The sequence below is a fragment of the Eptatretus burgeri genome, chromosome 15 (assembly GCF_056783735.1).
Source record: "Eptatretus burgeri isolate ZD-2024b chromosome 15, Ebu_testis_v1, whole genome shotgun sequence".
In the NCBI taxonomy this organism is placed as follows: domain Eukaryota; kingdom Metazoa; phylum Chordata; class Myxini; order Myxiniformes; family Myxinidae; genus Eptatretus; species Eptatretus burgeri.
In genome coordinates, this window is record NC_140975.1 from 58,165,815 (window position 1) to 58,186,652 (window position 20,838).

Below are 20,838 nucleotides of genomic sequence, written 5' to 3' on the forward strand. Positions count from 1 at the left end.
TCTGAGCAGGTGTCCGTTGAAACACAAAGCTCTTTGGCATCTTCGAAGTTAAGGAAGCTTCCCATGCGGTCGCTGGAGAAGTTTCGGTGGTAGTTGCTGGACAAGAGAGACTCCCAGTCCTGTGCGAAATGCAGAAGAGTATTAAAAGTGTTGGAAACCAAGTTCTTCCGTGAGTTGAGGGTACCAAGTACTTGATCACATTAAAAAAAAATAAAGTCCTGGCTCTGCTCACCTCGTCCGAGCCACTCTCAGAAGTCCTGGGTTTTTTGGGGGCAAACACTGGTGAAGTACTTCGGTCTGCATCGTCCTGCGATCACAACGAAAGGGGTTATTTCGATAAACAGACAGGTAAACACGATTAGATAATCATCTTATTTCAGCTTTTTTTACAATGACAGTTTGGACTGCATGAAGATGCAGTTTAAAGTAAATAAATAAATAAATAAATAAATAAACAAGTTGGTACGCGAGCCCCTCTCAAATGACATTTATTTTGTGATCAAGACTAACTTATTAGAGACACAAAAAAAAAAAATCATTGCAGTCCCACGCACACCAAAGCATTAACGCAAAGAGAGGCAGACATTATTGTTGAACGGAGGAATCATACCTTTTATTTTGGTAAGCACCACCCAAACCGAATATTTACTTCAATAACAGCTGACTTTAGGGGAAAAAAAAATAACTGCCGTCAAATCATAACTTCACAAAGGAACTGGAGACAAGTGGATGAGTGGGGCTGTGTGCAAAATGAGATTACGATTGCAAATGACAAATACCATACGAGCCCAAGGGGTGTGTTCGGTGCTCCATCCAAGTAAGCCGAGTAGGCAGCCCACAAAGATGGTCCACTCTGATGGACAGGCTGGACGGCCAGGAGCGTTACGGCTCACGTACCACCTGGCCTGTACGTTCAGTGCGACGTCAAGCGGAAGAACATGGCGAAGTGCCTGCAGGCATTTATTCACTGCAGACATTGAACAGGAGAGATGGTCGGGATCTTGGGATCTTATCCGATCTGTCTCGTGACAGTGAAAATCGTTAGGATGCCGTATGGGCATTTATATGGGTAAACAGAACCAATGATGCCCATCCACTCTCGAGGCCAGGTTTTGGCAGGAGGTGCTGACAGACAACGGTCCACTTTGTTAAAGAAACGAAGGAGTCCCTAATGCCCACAGGCGATTGTTAATCAATCTGGCTTAACATCCCTTCAAAGGAATACTCATTCATGCAATGCCCAGTCTGCGAAGCACCAGGATGAGAATTTATAGTCGGGCCAGAAATCAAACCCAGATTAAACAGCTTAAAGGCAAGTACAACTAGCTCTGAGCTATGCTGTCTGCTCCGATGGTTGGGGTGACACGCATCAAAGGAGGTGGCTTTTTGCAGGAAATTATGAAGGTTCAAAAAAAGGAAGTAGAAAATTTGCCTGTTTGGCGTTCCAGTCTTGGCACTTAGCTGATTATATGATTACCGGTTCAAATGTCATACACTATGCAACTATGTTGATTGTTCTATTGTCTACGATTGTACTTGTAATTCATATGAAAGTGAAATAGTGTCTCCCAATGTCTATATCTGCATGCAACACATGTACAAGCTCCTTTACAAACCTTTGACATTATTATTATTAAAAAATTTTTTTAAAATAAAAATCCTGATTTTCCAGTTTTCCAAAGTTGAAGCAACAATGGGAGCTTTGACCACAAAAGGTTATTGCACAGTTTCATTTGAAACGATCGAAGGTGACTTGTTCTACTTCCACAGGAGTGACTCGTAGGAAAATGAGCAGTTGCTGGCTGGATCTTGCTTGTCTAGACTAAAGTGGAACACGTACCAGGTCATTGTAAGCTTATGTTGGGTCCGACAATGAAAAAAAACAAAACAAAGCCCTTTCAAAAGAACAAATAAACCTCAGGCAATTTCACAATGTACGATCTTGTATTCGTGTCAACAACATCATATAATAACCAACAACAATAGATACACGGCACTTAATCAAGTTTATGGACAAGTACAGGGTGGCCGCAAAATCACTTTAATTTTCTTACAACATCAAAAATGTTAATAACAGAAAATGGAGAAATCAACACAGTCGGTGGGATTGGAACCTGGGGTCACAACATTAGAAGACACCAAGAAAGAGCAATCAGAGATTGCAGACCTTCACCAGGACTTGACTTGTGTGGTTTTAGTTTGTGTAGCGGTTAGATGCTGGTGTGTTATGTCATCAATCATAGATGTAATTAATAGGTTCCAATATGTAATCAATAGAACTAACAATGTTGCAATGGTACATATTTAATAGAGACATACTCACGTTCCAATTGTACGTATTTCGTATTTAATAGACATACTCAGTTCCAATCTAATAAATAAAGAAGAAAGTTTGTTTGTGTTTGTGTGTGTGTTTGTGTTTGCTCGTTCATCCGTACGTTTATGCATTTGGACAGACTTTGCAGGAGCCAGTGGAACAAATTTTTGCACGGTCTACTCTTTAATCCAGAGGAAGGTCAAGGGCTATGTTTGGAAAAAAAAAAAATTGACCTCAGATAAAACCAGATAATTAGCCTTCAGGCCTCGATCGGGTCTTGTGCCAATGCACTCCTTGCGATTTTTTTTTTCTTCCTGGAAGCTATTGGGGACATATGCACAGTATTATGAACGACGCATGTTGAGGTTGTAATGATTTGTTGACAACACAAATTTAATTATCATAATATGTTAACACGTGCACCGATAAAATATTTTTTAAAAATTACCCCCGGTTGGGGGGTGACGGTCATCTCTGAAGCTCTGTAGATGTGGATCTCTGATCGGCTTAGAATGGCTTCGATGTCGTCTTGTCTTTTGGTTCAACGTACAGACGAAAGCCCGGGAGTAAAAAGGAAAGAAAACCTCAGAAATCAAACTACATTTCTGAGTTATCCGGAGATAGATTTTGAAAATGGTTGATTTGGAACACTTATGATCAATGTGTCTTCAAAAGGATAGAAACCGGACCTCAGAAATCAAACCGCATTTCTGAGTCAAAAATGGCGGATGATATTTTGACAATGGATGATTTCACAAGTTTACAGCATCGGTGACCTTGACATTGACCTTCAATCGTGTCTAAAGTCATACCGTCGTGCATCATTCATAGACCCCGAACTACATACCAAGTTTCATCAAGTTCGGGCGAATTTTTTTTTAACGTATCACATCAACGATTTTTCCATGTTTGAAGACACATGACTCGATAACCAGGATGAATTTCAAAAAACCGGCCCGACCAAATTTAGATATTGCTCCATATTATCAGAATCCGAGGAAATTTCGAAAATCGGATCATAAACGGCGGAGGAGATAGATTTTGAAAATGGACGATTTTGCAACTTTGGAGTGACGTTGACCTTCAATCGGATCAAAGGTCATCCTGTCGTGCATCCCTCATAGACATCTACCGACATACCAAATATCAAGAAAATCGGAAGAAAAAAATGTGGACGTACGGACATCGAGACTGGTTTTATTAGGTCATCTCGTTAGAGATGACCTAAAGATTGCTTCACCCAGGTTTATGATAACTTGTATTCAGGCCTCGAGTAAGCCTGGTGTTGACCTAGCGGTTAGGGTGGCTAGCTTGGGATATTAGGGTCCTGCGTTTGAGTCCTGGTGGCTGCTGAAGTAACACCAGATGGGGTTGACTCAGCCTGTTATCCTTCCGAGGTTGACAAAATGAGTACCAGTGTACTGGTATAGGGGCATAGCATCAGCAGCATAGTCACGCCCCAATAAAATGATAGCTACCCGGAAACCAAGCTGCCATATGCAAGAAGAAGTGAATATGTTGAATATGTTGCTCGAGTGAATATGTTGCTTACACACTGCTGCGATCAAGTAATACATATTGTGAAGATCGTATGTTGACATCATATTATGTATGCAGGTTAATAACGGAAACTGTGTATTCCCTTGGTACATTTCTCCCCTACCTCTAATCCTCCCGTCTCTGTATGATGCCTGTTGCTTTTTGAACTTTAATCTACCATTTCATGAAGATGGGCATGGTAAGATACTCATCGGAGCACTTCTCGTGGGTTTACTCATATTAACAGAGATAGCTCTGGAAAGGACGATTTAGGGCACATTTCCCCGCCTGATAACAACACCACAGTGTTCATATACTCTACCACCAATAATCCTCTCTGTCTGTTACACAGAAATTACGAGGGCTCAACTACTGATGTTAATTACTGTACTTGATTTATATTTATTTATTTTGCATTAACAGGTCATGAAAACAAACTTTGAGTGCAAGTGATCTGCCAAGGGAACTCCCAAAAGAACATTTCTGTTAAGAAACATCTTAACCTGCCTTAATTGCATTATAAATACTGCAAAATGCCACCAAAAAAGACCCCTGATGGGCAGAAACAAATCAGATGCAAAGATAATAGCAGTCTCCAGGTCACTTGAGACTCAAAAGCAGAGGCACGGGTTAAGGATCGACGTGCAAGACAAGCAGCCTCCAGGTCAGCTGAGACTACAGAGCAGACACGGGCTTGGGTTGAGGATCAACGTGCAAGACAAGTCGTCGGAAGCATTTCAATTCAAGTCTAAGTGCATTTTGCAACGCCCAAGATTGGTAATTCATGCAAAACCAAGAGTCCAACACTCCCCAATTTATCAAGCAGGAAATATGTCAAAACCTATTACACTGAATTTCCTTGGGCGATGCTTGGTACTTCAGCTAGTAGTATGTAATTAATAGACCGACTCAAATTCCAACAGTATGTAATTAATAAATGTACTCACGTTTCAATGGTACATAATTAAAGTAAGACCCCGTCATTTGCGGAGGATACGTTCTTGAAAAATTCCGGGAATATTGAATCCACGAGTCAGGGCACTGTTTCAATGGGTAAAAGGGGATAGTTGTTTTGATTTTTTTAGAACACTTCAGGACTGGTCTCATATATCCACCACCACTGATATTAATTCAGCCTGGGAATTCTTCCACAGAATATATATATATATATATATATATATATATATATATATATATATATATATATATATATATATATATATATATATATATATCTATATATCTCACAGATTCATCCCACATGGTCTTCAATCGGTACTCTGAATCCTGTGGTGCGGCAGCTACTTAAAAACAATTTGCATTCTCCTCCTGGAAGGCAAATCCGCAGATCATCCCACAAAGCCCGCAACAAGTATGCGTCTCCCCCCGGGAGAGCCAGAAAACAACATCTGTCCAATCTCAAGAATGAGCTTTCAAACTTGTCTTCCTCCTCTAAAACCTGGTGGCGCCTTGTCAAGTCCGAATGATTCAGGTGCTGTGTAGGGGCGTGCCCATTAAGGCCGGGAGAATTAACAACTCACACATCAAGTTAACACGTCTCCTTATACACGTTCTTTCTCTTTTCCATCTCGTCTACTGTGGAGACAAAAGGAACTTAGCGAGGAAAGTCTCAAAGAACTGTTCTTTTCAGAGCGACTTGACTGATACGCACCTCTTTCCAGTTTATTACAGCAGAAAGACAGACAGACAGACAGACAGACAGACAGACAGACAGACAGACAGACCTTTTCGGTGTTATTGCTTCGATTCATGTTCTAATCGTATGTATTTAATAGACGTACTCACATGCCACACTTTATAGACGAATGCTTGTTCTAATAGGATGCACTATGTAGATTGTAGATGCACTCACATTCTTAATACACGTATTTTATAGACAAACTGTACATCATTTATAGATGTACACACATTCTAATGCAACGTACAATACTTTATACAGATACATTACGGCATCGTTCGGATAACCTTTAATACGGTCTGAGCTGGCAAGATGTCCTCGAGGTACGCACACTCACCTCGAAGCTGTCTGGCCTGGGTTTGAATCTCGGTCCAGTCATAAACTGGCATCCCGGTGCTTCACAGGCAGGGAGATTCATCCATGTGTGCGCCGTCCCTTGTATGGACGTTAAGCGGGCGTCCCGTCTGCCGGTATTAGTTGGTGGATGTTAAAGAGTGTCCCACAGTGTCTGCAAAGAGCAGGTGAGCAATCCCCAGCACCAAGGCCAATAAGTTCCAAAATTTCTGCCTGACCCTCACGTTCCCCCTGTCCAAAGGGAACAAAGTGCAAAAGGGTGAATTTCCAAGGAGGTCGTGACGCCCCTCAGCTGGGTATGTGGAGTCATAATAGATGTCGTAGTTGTCGTTTTCGTAATTCTGGCTACCACCAGGTGGCGTTTGTGGCCTTTGTAAGTACATTACGTGCGGACAGACAGACAGACAAACAAACGGATCCAAATGCAATACCCTCTATTCTGACAATTGCTTGTATTACCAGGAAATGGGATCAGATATGACCAAAGGAAACGGCATGTACACTAATATGTAGATTATAAGTTTGTAATAAACATTTCTTTTGCGAGATATATAATGATAATAATCAAAATGACAGTGTTGAGATGGTTATTCACGAGTTGTCATTGCATTGTCTATCGACGACTCCCGATGCATACCTAGTGGACAACTTGCCATTTCAGGGAGAGTCACGCGGAGCAGGACACCATTAGACAACACCTGCAAAAGAGAAGTAAAACCATTGCAATGAGAATACAATTTAAAAAACCATAACCATAACTGTGCCCATAACTGGAATAATCCGTCCATAACCTTTTGAGACATCGTGCTATTTATAGTTTTTGACCCAATCTCTCGATGGTGAAGAATCACTATAAAAACTCTCGTATCCGGATCCGGATTTTCACCAAAGTCCAGTCATTTCGTCCTCGTCACACACCCAACCTGTCCACAACTTTTTTATATATCCTGCTCACAGACAGACAGACAGACAGACAGACAGACAGACAGGGGTGAAAACAGAACCTCCACCCACATTGGGTGGTGGAGGTACTAAGCACAGAGCATTTGACATTCCTCCCTTTCTTCCATGTGAGTGCTGCTTCATCAGGATGAAGCTTACCGCACTGCGGATGCAGGCATGGAACAGCGCCAATACAACCATTTATACCAGTACACTGGAACTCATTTTGCCGACCTCGGAAGGATGACAGGCTGAGTCAACCCCACCTGGTATTAATTCAGTGGCCAACGGGGCTCGAACTCAGGATCCTAAGATCCCAAGCCAGCCACCCTAACCACTAAGCCAACACCAGGCTTAACATTGCCAAGCGTCATCAGGGTATTTGTCAAGGTGACTCATTTCACATTCCGGGGTGTGAGGGGGAAGAGTGCCATGAAGAACTTGATCTGTGTATGGATGTGTGCATGTGCACGCACACATCCATCCACTGGGACCACACTCTGTACAGAGCGTTGGTGCTGCCGAAAGTCTCCTGGGCTATTGGGCACAGTCCTGGATGGGTCACCACTCCGACACAGGATACTCGAATGGCTCAATCATCGCAGCAAGCTCGTACTCATTTTTGCCGATCTCAGAAGGATGACAGGCCGAGTCAACCCCACCTGGTATTAATTCAATGGCCAAGCACGATTTGAACTCAGGATCTTAGGATCCCAAACCTACCACCCTAACCATTAAGCCAACACCAAGCATACGCACACAGTTACGACTAAAAGGGCACTCAGTAGAATGCATACCTCCACCAAGTAATGCCTGATCCACGAGAACATATCGGGCCCGATACATTTTTGAAATATCGTGCGATATCGTCGTTTTTGGCCCTATCTCTCAGTGGTCTAGAATCATTTTTAAAAGTTCAATAACTCTCATATCCAGATTCGGATTCTGATCTTCACCAAAATTGAATCAATCCGTCGTGGTCACACACCCAACCTGCCCACCAAATTTAATCCGGATCGGTACACGAGTTTTTGAGATATCCTGCACACAATCATACACAGACAGACAGAAAGGGGTGAAAACATAACCTCCTTCACCTTCGGCAGCAGAGGTAATAACCTCTTCCCTTATGGATGAGGGGAACTGGATTATTTTGTGTTGTAGTTACCACTCGAGCTTGCCTTCTACACGATGGAGGACATCGTTACGGCACCGTTTCACATTTGACGGCACAGACACACAGACTTTGTGTTGCCTCTCCGTTAGTGTCACCGTCGGCAGATCATAAAGGTAGGCTGCAATTACACAAAACACCAGAACTTTCCTTTTCCATGATATTATTCTGTCTGCCATCATTCCCTCCAGCCTCCTCAAAGCATTTGCACACACCTGACTCCTCCTCCGCACCTCTGCCTCAGACTTACCATCCCCGGTCACTGTCCCCCCTCCCCAGATACTCAAATCTATTTCCCTGTCTGATCTCCTTCCCCTCTAACCTGATGTTCAGTTATTTTCTCTGCTGTCTGACCCACATCACCTCGGTCTTCTCCATACTCATCTTCAGCCCATGCTTCCTGAATGCCTCCTTCCATTCCCTCAGTGCCTCCAGTATCTCTGGCTTACTCCCCGACGCAACAGCTAAATTGTCCGCGTTCACCATCCTCCCCAGAACACCATTCGTATTTAAACTCATCCTTACTCGCTACGTCACCATGATAGACACGAGTGGGCTGAGAGAACTTCCCTGCCTCAAACTGATGTTCACACTGAACTCGGACATTCGAAGACCAACCGAAACTTTTCCATTCGTTCCCTTGTACTTCCCTTCCACCAACCTTACTTCCGCTTCCAGCATTCCTATCCATCTCGGTGTCACCATCACCATCTCTCAGGACAGTGTTGTAGGCCTTCACCAGGTCCACAGATCCCAATGTCATTTCACGCTACACCTCCAACCTCTTCTCCACCAGCTGTCTCAGCATAAACATCCCATTCATCATCCCCCTCGCCATTCTAAACACCCGTTCTCTTCATACAGCACTTGCCTCTGTATTACCAACCATCCCTCCCATTACTCCTTCCATCAACTCCCACCTACCTCACCCTGTCCCCTTTCCCTCTGGTCACAGACACACAGACACACCACTTATACCTTCCTCTGCATAATCTCCACCACCTCAACTCCTCTCTCCTCCATTGAAACGACCTAACTACACCTTGTTTCTGAATGCCTACCTTCCTGGCAGAGCAAGACCCACTCGTTTTCTCCCTCACACTCATCCCACTCACCCTGACCTCAACTCCCCCGCACTCTGCTCATTTCCATCCTCTTCCTTTTGTCCTGCTCCTCTCGTTCTCATTAATACATTAAAGCGGCGCACATTTACAGCTCACAAAGAGTAAACGTCTTTCAAAATCAATTCTTGCCACTCAGTTTGACAAGCAGCATGCTTGCGCTCATATGCTCCCCGGTTCCTCCGAGCTCTTTCGTCATGCCCTGAAGATCTTTCTCTACTCACGCCACAGGGCAGTCAGCTCAACGGAGCCACAACGTCAACCACTTCCACTCCCTCCTGCCCTCTACGTATATAATAACAAGGTCAACCACCCATTAAATATGCAACAATTTATAATTCATTATGACATCGTTTCACATTTTAGGCAGATTGTTTTTTTTTTAATTTAACTGCTCTGTGGTGTCCAAGCCTTTGTAGCTACATGAAAGGAAATATTAAATGATCCTCGACCACAATCATTAGTGGGTGCAGGGAAGTGTTTTAAGCCCCGACAAAAAAAAAAAAAAATTAGAAAATCAAAATTTGATTTTTTTTTTCAAAATGCCAACAGGATTAGAGCATCAACAGGCAATGCCGGATACCCCAGCCAGAATATATATACAAACAAACATACTGTACATAAATTAACACTCATAAGTGTGGGAGGGTGAAATGGAAGAGATAGGAGAACATGAAACTTGTGGAGGAACAAGTGGGGTCGACAAAGGGATGTTTGCGGGTTACCACGGTCACGTCGGCACCAATAGCATCTCGCAGATGACGGATTGGGCTGACGTCTGGAAGGGTGAAGCCACAATCTTCCATATCAGTGAGGTCTGAAGACAAGGTTGGGGTGGGCTGCTCTTCGAATGGAGAGATAAATGCCATCTTTTTGTACAAGTGGAAAAAGAAAGGGAAATGGAAGAGAATACAAGGGTAAAATGAGTCTGTCTTTTATAAACAATCTGCATGAACATATTGCAATGTGTGTAATGATATACGAAGGAGTTAAAGAAAACATTCCAAACTGGAACGGCACTCGGTAGATGGCTTTTAAAGCGACAGAAGTGCGAGATGAGGCGACGTAAATCGGGTCGTGGTATTAAAAAATAGGACTGTGTGTCCTGAATCTCACCGGGATCAGGAGCAATAATCACCCTAACCCCCCTGAGACGCTGATTTTATATATTTTTTTAGTGCCGTGAACAAACTTTGGTACATCACGGGTGATGAAGGCTGTGGTCAAGTTTCATTGAAATAGTGTGTCGTTTGAGAGGAGAGCGCAAATACCTACTTTGAGGCGTCAAACCCCCTCCCCCAACCCCCGAACACCACCCCCAGACCCCCTTAATGAGTGCAGATTTTGATGTGGTCAACAAACTTTCGTGAGGCATCAGATATGAAGCTTGTAGCCAAGTTTCATCAAAACCGTGTATTTGGATCAAGCAGTAAAGACTGAAGTGTTTACGGACTGACTGACTCACTCACCTACGGACACGGCTCGACCACATAAGCTCACCGGGCTAAAGATCAGAAAAGCTAAATATATGATGACGTATTTGGGAAATGACGTAAAAAGGGGAGACATAAATCTTGGTATTATTCTGTCGTTTTTGGCCATATCTCTCAATCGTGAAGAATCGCTTATTAAACTATAGTATCCAGATCTTCACCAAAATCTAATCAATTTGTCTGTCAAACATTCAACCTGTGCATCAAGTTTCATCAGCGTTCATCCATAACCTTTTGAGATATCCTGCTCACAAACAGACAGACAAACAGGGATGAATAAATAACCTCTGTACATCTTCAGTGGCGGAGGTAATTGAAGAAATGGAACACACAAAGCCCACATATCCCAAGCAGAGTCCTGTGAACCCTGGAGTGCTTCTGCGTTTTCAAAACAAATGTATCCACAAATAATTATAATTAGCATTTCTGGATAATATTTTCACTCAACAAGAGAAAAAACACAACACTCAAATAAATATTCCTACAATCATAAATGCATGGCATAGCGATGTCAAGTTCGGGCACATCATCAGCTGCTACCATGCATCGACGAGAGTAAAAACAGAAGAAAAGAAAAAATCCTTTTCGGTCATTGAAAAAAATTGGAGCAAGTTGAAATGAAATATTTATTGCAGGCCCCAGGTCTTGGCAAATGATTCTCCAATCAAAAAGTCACTCGACTCTGTTCACATAACAACGCTTACAAATGAGACAGGACGATTAATAGACCACTCCTAAATTAGGAATTAAATATGGAGGCAAGGTCATGTGACAAGAATGTAATAGAATACACACACCAGCTCTCTCGAAGTTTTTTTACAAACTTGATGACGAGCAATTTGAGAAAAGGGTCACCAGGACCTTTATTCCTCTACCGTAAAAGCCAAAAACACGATTTGATGCATTTTTACCTCCGCCACTGAAGGTGGACGGAGGTTATGTATTCGCCCGTTTGTGAGCAGGATATCTCAAAAGGATGCAAAAGCTGGTATTTTGATGGACAAGTGTACTTTCAGTGTATTTGGCACCCTGTATCATCAGTTGTGACATCAACATGTTTCTATCCCTTAAATTCAAACTCTTCAGTGTAATCATTCAGAATCTTCACTGACAGTTGCTCACTTTCTGATTTCATCAGACGTTTTGGACAACTTACCCAGTCTTCAAAAAGTTCACAGCAGTCATTGAATGGATGAGGTCAAGAAAAAAAAAATCTTAGTTTTATGAATTCCACTGGTATTTACACTTTGGACCGCAAGGTCACGAGTTATTATAGCTCTCTCATAAGTAGGCTTGGCAGGATTCGATTGTTAGCAGTACACGTCGATAAACATCGATTTCAGATCACACTCGCAGATGGACCAAAAAGTTTTTGCATTGTCAATAGGCGAAATTTATAGGAAGTGAACACACAAATGACGGTTAAAAAAATGAGTTCCAATAATGTGTAAAAAGCTGGTATTTACATCTCTTTGTGAAACCAGCCGACTCCAAGGCAGAGCAATCGGTGTACAGCGAGTGCGTGAGGTTAAAGGTGAGAGATGATACGCAGTTTCGATTTTTTGCGGGTGGTTAAACGGTACAATTTGGATTTTTCTGCAGCCAGGCAGCATCAGATTTTGTTTGGCAAATAAATCCCACAGTATCTGTAAGAAAAGACCCAAGATTATTTTCCTTAACAAAAAGAAAAAGTTGTTTTTATTTTTACCACTAACAAATGAATAGTTTGATTGAAAGCAGGTATGTGGTTGAAGGATACTGCATACACTTTATATATTTTGACATGTGATGTTAGACAGTTTGTGTTGAGATGGTTTGCCGTACAAAAGGACAGTATGACAAACACTCCCATTTCATAACAATCCTCTCGAATAAGTTCAGTCACTCAAACTCCTCGGTCTCACTATCAGCCATGATCATTCTTTGGTAAACCACATTGAAAAGTTGGCCTCCAAAGCCAGCCATGGACTGGACATCCTCCGTCGTACAAAGTCCTTAATTGGCACACCTGAACTCCTATCCACCTTCAAGGCCTTCATCCACAGCTCGATTGAGTACTGCTCTCTCCTCTAGGCACCCTGTATCATCAGTTGTGACCTGGTGCACCTGCCTCACACCTTGCTCAGATTGACGCCGTGGAAACAAAGACGTTAAATAACTTTGGAATCTCCCATGATGAAGTTGAGTTTATGGGCCTATTACATGGCAATCTCAGAGGTTGGTTGTCCTTTAAAACAAAATATATACATATATATACATATATATATATATATATATATATATATATATATATATATATATATATATATATATATATATATATATATATATATATATATTCAACCGGGCGTAGTGGCGTGCGCCTGTAACCCGGCTACTCTGAGGCTTAGGTTGGAGGATCGCTTGAGGACGGGAGCTCTGTGCTGGGCCGCGCTATGAGAGGGTGTAGGGCAGCCCGGAATCATGGCGAAACCCAATCCTTATCCCTGTGTCGTAAGAGGCGACCAGGGTTTCCTCAGGAAGGGCATCTGGCGTAAAACATGTGCCAAATCAGTATGCAGATCACAAAGGATTATCCACTGTGGCGACCCCTAACGGGAGCAGCCGAAAGAAGAAGATATATATATATATATATATATATATATATATATATATATATATATATATATATATATATATATATATATATATATATATATATATATATATATATATATATCGTCAACGCTCATGGAAGAGCAGAAACACAGAACGAATCAAGATGCACCATAACAAAAGGAACATCAGAAAGAGAAGGGAGGATATGCCAACAGCAGGGCGGAGGGAGAAACTAGATGGCAATGGACAAACAAGGGATGCAGGTAATGATGAGGGGTAAGGGAGGACGCAAGGGACGGACAAGATGGATAACGAAGCAAAATTTTGGGAGAGGTGAGGGTGGTTTAACGGGTGGAGAAAAGATCATGGCTTTGGATGGGGGACGATTTGAGATGGTGGGGAACAGCTCTCTTGCAGACTTGGAGGGAAGACTGAGATTGAAGAGAATGTGGAAGTTTGTTTCACAGTTGGGAGAAAAGAGGAACAAATGAGTGAGGCGGTTTTGAATTTTGCCAGTTTCATTAGAAGGTGGTTGCTGGTGGACCTTGTGTGTCCAGCAGATAACTGGGGTGGGGGGGGGAGGGCAACGCACAGAGATGGCAGAGAGTGCAAGGCCAGAAAGGAGGCAGAAGAAGACAGAGACCACCGACATGTCAGCGATGGCAAAATGACATGCACATAGACTCAGCTTAATTAAGAGAGAATCAAAGCATCTTGAAGGCTTTGGCTTCCATGGCATCAAGCTGAGCAAGGTGTGAGGCAGAGGCATCAGCCCAAAGGGTCTCTCTGTCTTCTACCACCTCCCTTCTGATTTTGCACCCTCTTCTCTCTTCTTGTATTGTTCCCCCCAAAGTATCTGCAGGATGCACACGGTCCCACCAGCAACCTCATTCTGATAAAACTCCCAAAATCCATAATCACTGCTCACCTTCCTCTCATTCGTTCCTCTTTTTAAACACCTGTAGAACTAACTTCCACATTCTTCTCAATCTTATTCATCCCTCCAAGTTTTCAACACAGGTGTTCACCACCATCCAAAACCATGATCTTTTCTAGCCCTGTTAAACCACCTCCCCACCCCATAAATTTCTAGTTGCTCCTTCCTGATAGTTTGCTTCTGCAAATATCTTGTCCACCCTCTGTATCCTTCCCTTCCCCTCCGCATTCCATGTTTGTCCATCTTCGTAGAATTTGTCACACAGCCCTGCTGTTGGTTTTCCTTTCTTGCTGTTGCGTCCTGACTCATTTTGTTTTCTCGCTCCTCCATGAGCCTTGACTTTGTATACAAAAGAAAAGAAAAAAGATAGAAAAATCACAAGTCTGAAGACGATGATGGTTCACGAGTGGTATTTGACGATGTAGATTGTTTCAGAAGTCAAGGATGAGACAATGTGATAATGTTTGACCAAGTTATAAAAATGATCAACATGATGTGGTACGAGTGACAGGTTATTAGCTGAAAAATGTCGAAAACCCGGTTTCGTTCAACAACTTTAAAAATTTGACCTTTACATAACGTTTAAAGGTCACAAAACAATGTTGTGGACATTAAAATAAGGAAACAGGATACGTGCTATAGTTTATTGGAAGTAAGTTTGTCAAAGACGATCAAAAACCTGGTTCGATTCCCACAACTTTGGAAATTTGACCTTTTTGAACTTTTCAATGTCAAAGGTCAAGGATTATGACCTTTGGTGCAAAACTTCCTCTGGAACATTCCAGGAACAATATAACGTCATATAGGCTATATGGCATTTCGCACTCCTCGGATTATATTATCCATACTTTGATGAAATCAGCGTAAAAACAAACTTGAAGGGGGCGCCATGGGCAAGGTGTTCGAGATGGAGCAAAATGGTTTCAAGACATAAGGTGGGGAATGACCTCAGGATTATGCATAAAAAAATATTGTTATCCTAGCTCTCAAAGTTTGGGTGGTCGTATGTTTTTTTATGTCAAAATTCGCAATTTTCTAAGTTTTTGACCTTGTGATCTTGACCTTGGGACGAAAATGAAAAATCGAGCTCCGTGGGGCTATGCAGTTGCCATTGGGCTAACCAAATACCGATACCCCTGCCAGATTCGACAAACCCTCTCGAAGAAGATGTAACTTGAAATCGGCTACCCCCTAAAAACACATGTTTTTGGACCCGGCTCCGCCCATAATGGGCGCACCACGCACATTCTCAGGAAAACATAACTAGATCATGATATAAACCTCCCACCAAAATTTTATCAGGATCGGATCAAAACCCACGGAGCTATGCTCGGGACAGACAGACAGACAGACACACACCCATAACGAATATAGTGGTCACTTACTGACTCGTGAACCAAAATATGTTTAATTTAAAATAAATTTTTTTTTTTTTTCAACTTCAACATTTTGAAGCAATGTATAATCATTAAACAAGTGCTGGCTTTCCTCCATCTCCCTCCCACACATCACCCACTCCAATAATTTTACATAATTCTTAAAATTAAAAAACGATGCAAATGTAAATAAAACGCTCAAAAATAAACCGGTTTTATCCGTCTAAATTAAAATATATAAATTGAATTATGCCAAGCTTACTCATAAAGATTTGTGACACAAAAAGAAGCATGATCAGACTCTCACCTCATTTAGAGAGGGCGTGTGCAGCGGCCGCGTTGGTGTGCTAATCGACTCCTTGGACGGGCCTGCCTGCGGTAGCGCAACACCCTTGATAAACATGGACAAAGCTATGTTCGGCAAGTACACTTTGCTGACCTGCAAGAGGATTCAAGTGAAGCTCGATGATGATTCCAATTTTAAAAGACAAAAAAAAAAAAAACATTAAAAAAAGAAGAGGAAAATTTGCATTACAGATAGTTAAATCAAAGAAAATGCATCACCTTGAAGATTCCCGAGTACAACAAAAACGATCCATTGGCTTCCAGCACCAGCATCATGTTGATTGCCTGTTCCAACAACAAAATAAATAAAAGGTTAAACTCTGAGCAAAATGCATGTCAAGAACATTGATATTCCCTGTAATTAGCAGATCATCACAGATGGTGAAGGAGATAGCTGCACGTGAATGTCGGATGGGCAGTTCCTCCTTCCAGTTCATCAAAGCCAAGTTTCCTGGACTAGATACATTGTGTTTCACTTTTTTTTTATTAACCCCCGCCATCGAAGATCGGAGGTTACTGTTTTCACCCCTTTCCGCTTGTTTGTTTGTTTGTGAACAGTATTACGGAAAAACTCCTCGACGGATTTCGACGAAACTTGGTGGGGGGGGGGGGTTAGGTCTGGTCCAAGGATCATGCCATTAGATTTTGGACTTGGTCCAAAATCCTATATGGCCGCTATGGCGGCCATTTTGAAAAAAATATTTGAATTTTTTTTTTTGCATTTCTACATGTTTTAAGCGATTTCCACCCCCCCCCCAAAAAAATAATTATTAGAGAAAAAAATTTTTGCAACTTTTTTTTTTTCAACAAAATTTCGATTTTTTTTTTGCATTTCTACATGTTATGTGATTTCCAACAAAAAACATGCCAAAATTATAATTGCGGCTGATTTTGGAACTTCAGGTGGATATACCCACGTGAAATCAATTTCTGTCTCAAGGAATCTAGTTACGACGAATGAATTGAGTATGTAAAAGTTAAAAGTAAAAGGGAAAGTTGCAAACTATAACTCTGTGAGCACTGTTGACGTCAAATTGAATGAATAGGATACCAGGTTCACTTGAGTGACCGAGCAGTATTGGTGGCGGTGGTTTTGCACTCTACCGAGTGCTCCCCCTCTAGTTTTAATATTCCTGTTTTTGCTGGTCGTGTTTTTTCATCCAATTATCTGTGGCAAACAGTATCTTGTGCTGAATTGTCGAGTTTGTGTTTCTGGTAAAGTCCGGGCCTACTCATGACAGTCGGGTTGTTGTTTTTGCCTCTGTTTTTGATCACCCATGCTTCGCTTTCGCTCTTTTTATCCCAGGTACTGTAACTTCCAACCCCTCCTCACTCCAAAAAAAAAAAAACCTACAAATAACTAGAACAAAACTGCAGGATGCACTCCAAAAATAACAAGAAAACTTGAACAAGACCCAGAAGAGCGCAAACCTCCGCCAGGCTGAACTGTTTACGTTTTGGATCCTACCGATAGGCCGGATCTGGATTCGGACCTGAACCAAAAATCTAATCGGCTTGTTCTTGTCACCCACCCAACTAATCCACCAAGTTTTGGCCGAATCCATCCACAACGTTTTGAAACATCATACTACATATCATTTTTGGCTCTATCTCTGAATGGTATGCCTGGTGTTGGCTTAATGGCCAGGGTGGTGGGCTTTGGATCCGAGGGTCCGGAGTTCAAATCCCGCTCAGCTGTTGAATTAATACCAGGTGGGGTTAACTCGGCCTGTCATCCTTCCGAGGTCGGCAAAATGAGTGCCAGCATGCTGGTATACTGTGTCGGAGTGGCGACCCATCCAGGATTGTGCCCAATAGCCAAGGAGACTGCTGCAGCACCAACGCTCTGCACAGAGTATGGTCCCAATCTTCTCTCCTCTCCTCTCAATGGTAAAGGATCACTTTAAACAAGCTCAAATTAGCTAAGATCCTCGTCCTCTTCATGATGACGTCATAAAAACGAATATGACTTCATTGCGATGCATCAGGTTTGCGATAAATTATCTGTGCTAATGCCCGGCTTGATTCCCGCAAACAAAATTCAAACAGCTTGCCTAGTTTCAGAGATAATGGTATAGGCGATTTCCATTAGCGGCGATATTATGACGTCAATTTTTTTTTCAAGGAAGAATTTCCAAAATCGGAGACGGTTACTGCCTGCGCGTGGGCTTTCTGCATATACATGGCAAGTTTCACGAAGATCCGATGAAAACTCTGGGTTGTGAAACAAAAAAATGTCAAAAAATAGGAATGACGTCATAAAAATTTATACGACGTCATAGTGATGTATCATATGTGCGGTAATTCATCTCTGCTAATGCCCTGTTCGATTCCCGCAAACAGAATTCAAAAAGCTTGCCGAGTTTCGGTGATAATTTTTTAGGCGATTTCCATTAGCGGAGATATTTTGACGTCGTAACTTTTTTTTTCTCGGAGGAATTTTCAAAATCGGAGATGGTTACTGTCTGCGCAGGGTATTTTTACATGTATACACCAAGTTTCAGGAAGTTTCGATGAAAACTGTGGGCTGTGAAACAAAAAAGTCCACAACAAGAAGATGAAGAACAACAACGTGAGTAAGACTTCGAGATCCTCCACGAGGATCCAAAAATTTTAAACTCTCGTGTCTGGAGCTTCAACAAAATCGAAAGAATGCGTCCTTGTCTCAGAGAAGGCTGAATGCTCCACTCGTGAGAAGGCTGAATGCTTCAATACTGCGTTTGCTTCCAAATCATGTGTTCCCAACCCGTGTGTGTATATATATATATATATATATATATATATATATATATATATATATATATATATATATATATATATATATATATCGATACCCAACGTACTCAGTCGCACCAAACTGCTCCTGGACTCTGTCTTTTGTACCGAAGAAGGTGGAGAATTTTCTGTCAACCCTCGACTGTCATTCTGCAACCGGTCCTGATGGCATCAGCTCAAGTGTCCTAAAAAAAAACTGCTCTGTTGCTCTTGCGCTTCCTGTCACTGCCCTTTTCACCCTATCATTTGCCCGAGGTCATCTTACCTTTTCTTGCAAGAAAGCCAACATCACTGCTTTAAATAAAAAGGTGCAAAAACTTTCCTCCTTCACTGCAGACCTTGTAGCTTACTTCCAATCATCAGCAAGGTCATGGAATCGATCATCGGGGATGACAAAAATCATTGCATTTCTCCAATGACCTCATCTCAGATCATAAATTCGGATTCAGACCAGGTCACTCCACCTTGGACATGCTACTTCTACTCTCCCAACAATGGATGGAGGTCCTCAGTATCAGACTTGAGATCAGAGCTGATTCGCTGGACATATCTCGAGCTTTTGATACAGCTTGGCATCCCAGCTTGCTCTCCAAACTCTCTGCCTCTGGTATCCAAGGCCAACTCCATTCTTGGATGACTGACTTCCTCCACTTGTAGTCAAGGTGTGGCTGGCTATCAATGGAACCCTTTCCTCTCTTCTTTCTGTCAAAGCTGAATACCCCAAGGCAGTGTGCGAGACCCCATCCTATGCCTAATATTCATCAATTATCTCTCTGAAAAATCCTCCTTATATCTTTGCTGATGACTCCACCCTCTGCCGTGGCATTCCTCGTCTTTCAGATGGACAGGCAGTAGCCTCTTCCATCTCCTCTTCAGACAGACAAAATCATAAACTGGTTAAACACTTGTAAATAAGTCTTTTGACCCTGAGAAATCCCACACACTCACCCTCACCCTCTTTCTCCGAAAGGACCATATGGCAAACCATCCCATCCACTTTCTCAACAACCCTCTCAAGGAAGTTCAGTCACTAATACTCTTGTATCTTACTCTCAGCCATGATATTTCTTTGACAAACATCATTTCAAAGTTGGTCTCCAAAGGTAGCCGACTGGGCACCCTTCGTCGTGCAAAATCCCTCCTTGGCACGCCTAAACTTCAATCCACCGACAAGACGTTCATCCACAGCTTGATGGAGTGCTGCTCACCCCTTTGGGTTGGGTGACCCTGCCTCACACGTCGCTCAGTTTGCTGCCACGGAAACCAAGGTCTTCGGGATCGATGGAATCTCCAGCGATGCTGAGCTTATGTGCCTAAAACTTTGCCCATCACCGACAGGTCTGTAATCTCTCCGCCTTCTTCCACCTCCTTTCTGGTCTTGCACCCTTTGCCCTCTCCATGATTTGTCCCCCTCCAGGTATCTGCAGGGCACACATGGTCCACAATCAACCCCCTTCTGGTGAAACTTCCAAAATCCAGGATCACCGTTCACCTACACTCATCCGTTCCTCTCTTTATCCCACCGGTGGAACCAACTTCCACATTCTCTTCAATCTCATTCTCCCATCCAGTTCATCAAGACAGATGTTCACCACCATCCGAGATCATCCCCCATTCAAAATCATGATGTTTTCGACACCTGTCAAACCAACGCCCCAACTTCCACCCAAGTTTTGTTTCTGCATCCATCTTGTCCACCCCCTACCTTCTCACCGACCCCTCATCATTACCCACATCCCTCGTTTGTCTGTCTGTCTGTCTATTTTATCCCTCGGCCCCGATTTTGGCATTTCTCCCTTCTCTTTCTGCTGTTCCGTTTGTTATGTTTCTTCCTGATCTTCCACAAGCATTGACTCGGCATACAAAAAAGAAGAAAGGAAGGGGGGGAAAAAAAAAAAAGGTGTTACAAGTCAGAAAATGCTTTAAATCAAATTTTTTTAAAAAACTATCATAACACAAGAATCCTGTTGTGCAGTCAATTTTCACTATCTTTCGGGAGAGTTTGTATTTTGGTTTGGCTCAACTGGAGGAGCTTTAGTGTAATCTGTTGCAAGTTTAAATCCCGATCCTGTTGAGTAGGCAATGAGAAAACCACAGTGTTCCTTGCCGTGGACGAGTGGTGATCTGCCCAGAGTAGAAACTTTCACAACTTGTCGTTGGTCGTTGGT

General features: G+C 42.4%; 1 protein-coding gene across 6 annotated transcripts in view; it reads right to left on the bottom strand.

Annotated features, from left to right (window-relative positions):
* The window catches only part of ANAPC1 (anaphase promoting complex subunit 1), a 125,236-nt gene that overhangs the window by 77,130 nt on the left and 27,268 nt on the right, over nucleotides 1-20,838 (bottom strand). For all 6 annotated transcript variants that reach the window (XM_085856166.1, XM_085856165.1, XM_085856167.1 and 3 more), the window contains 7 exons: nucleotides 16,115-16,180; nucleotides 15,858-15,989; nucleotides 9,872-10,015; nucleotides 6,547-6,607; nucleotides 780-967; nucleotides 233-307; nucleotides 1-119 (listed from right to left, as the gene is read on the bottom strand). The exon at nucleotides 1-119 is cut by the window's left edge and continues 19 nt beyond it. In XM_085856166.1, coding sequence (XP_085712292.1) covers nucleotides 1-119; nucleotides 233-307; nucleotides 780-967; nucleotides 6,547-6,607; nucleotides 9,872-10,015; nucleotides 15,858-15,989; nucleotides 16,115-16,180 — 785 coding nt within the window. The remainder of the gene's footprint in view (nucleotides 120-232; nucleotides 308-779; nucleotides 968-6,546; nucleotides 6,608-9,871; nucleotides 10,016-15,857; nucleotides 15,990-16,114; nucleotides 16,181-20,838) is intronic.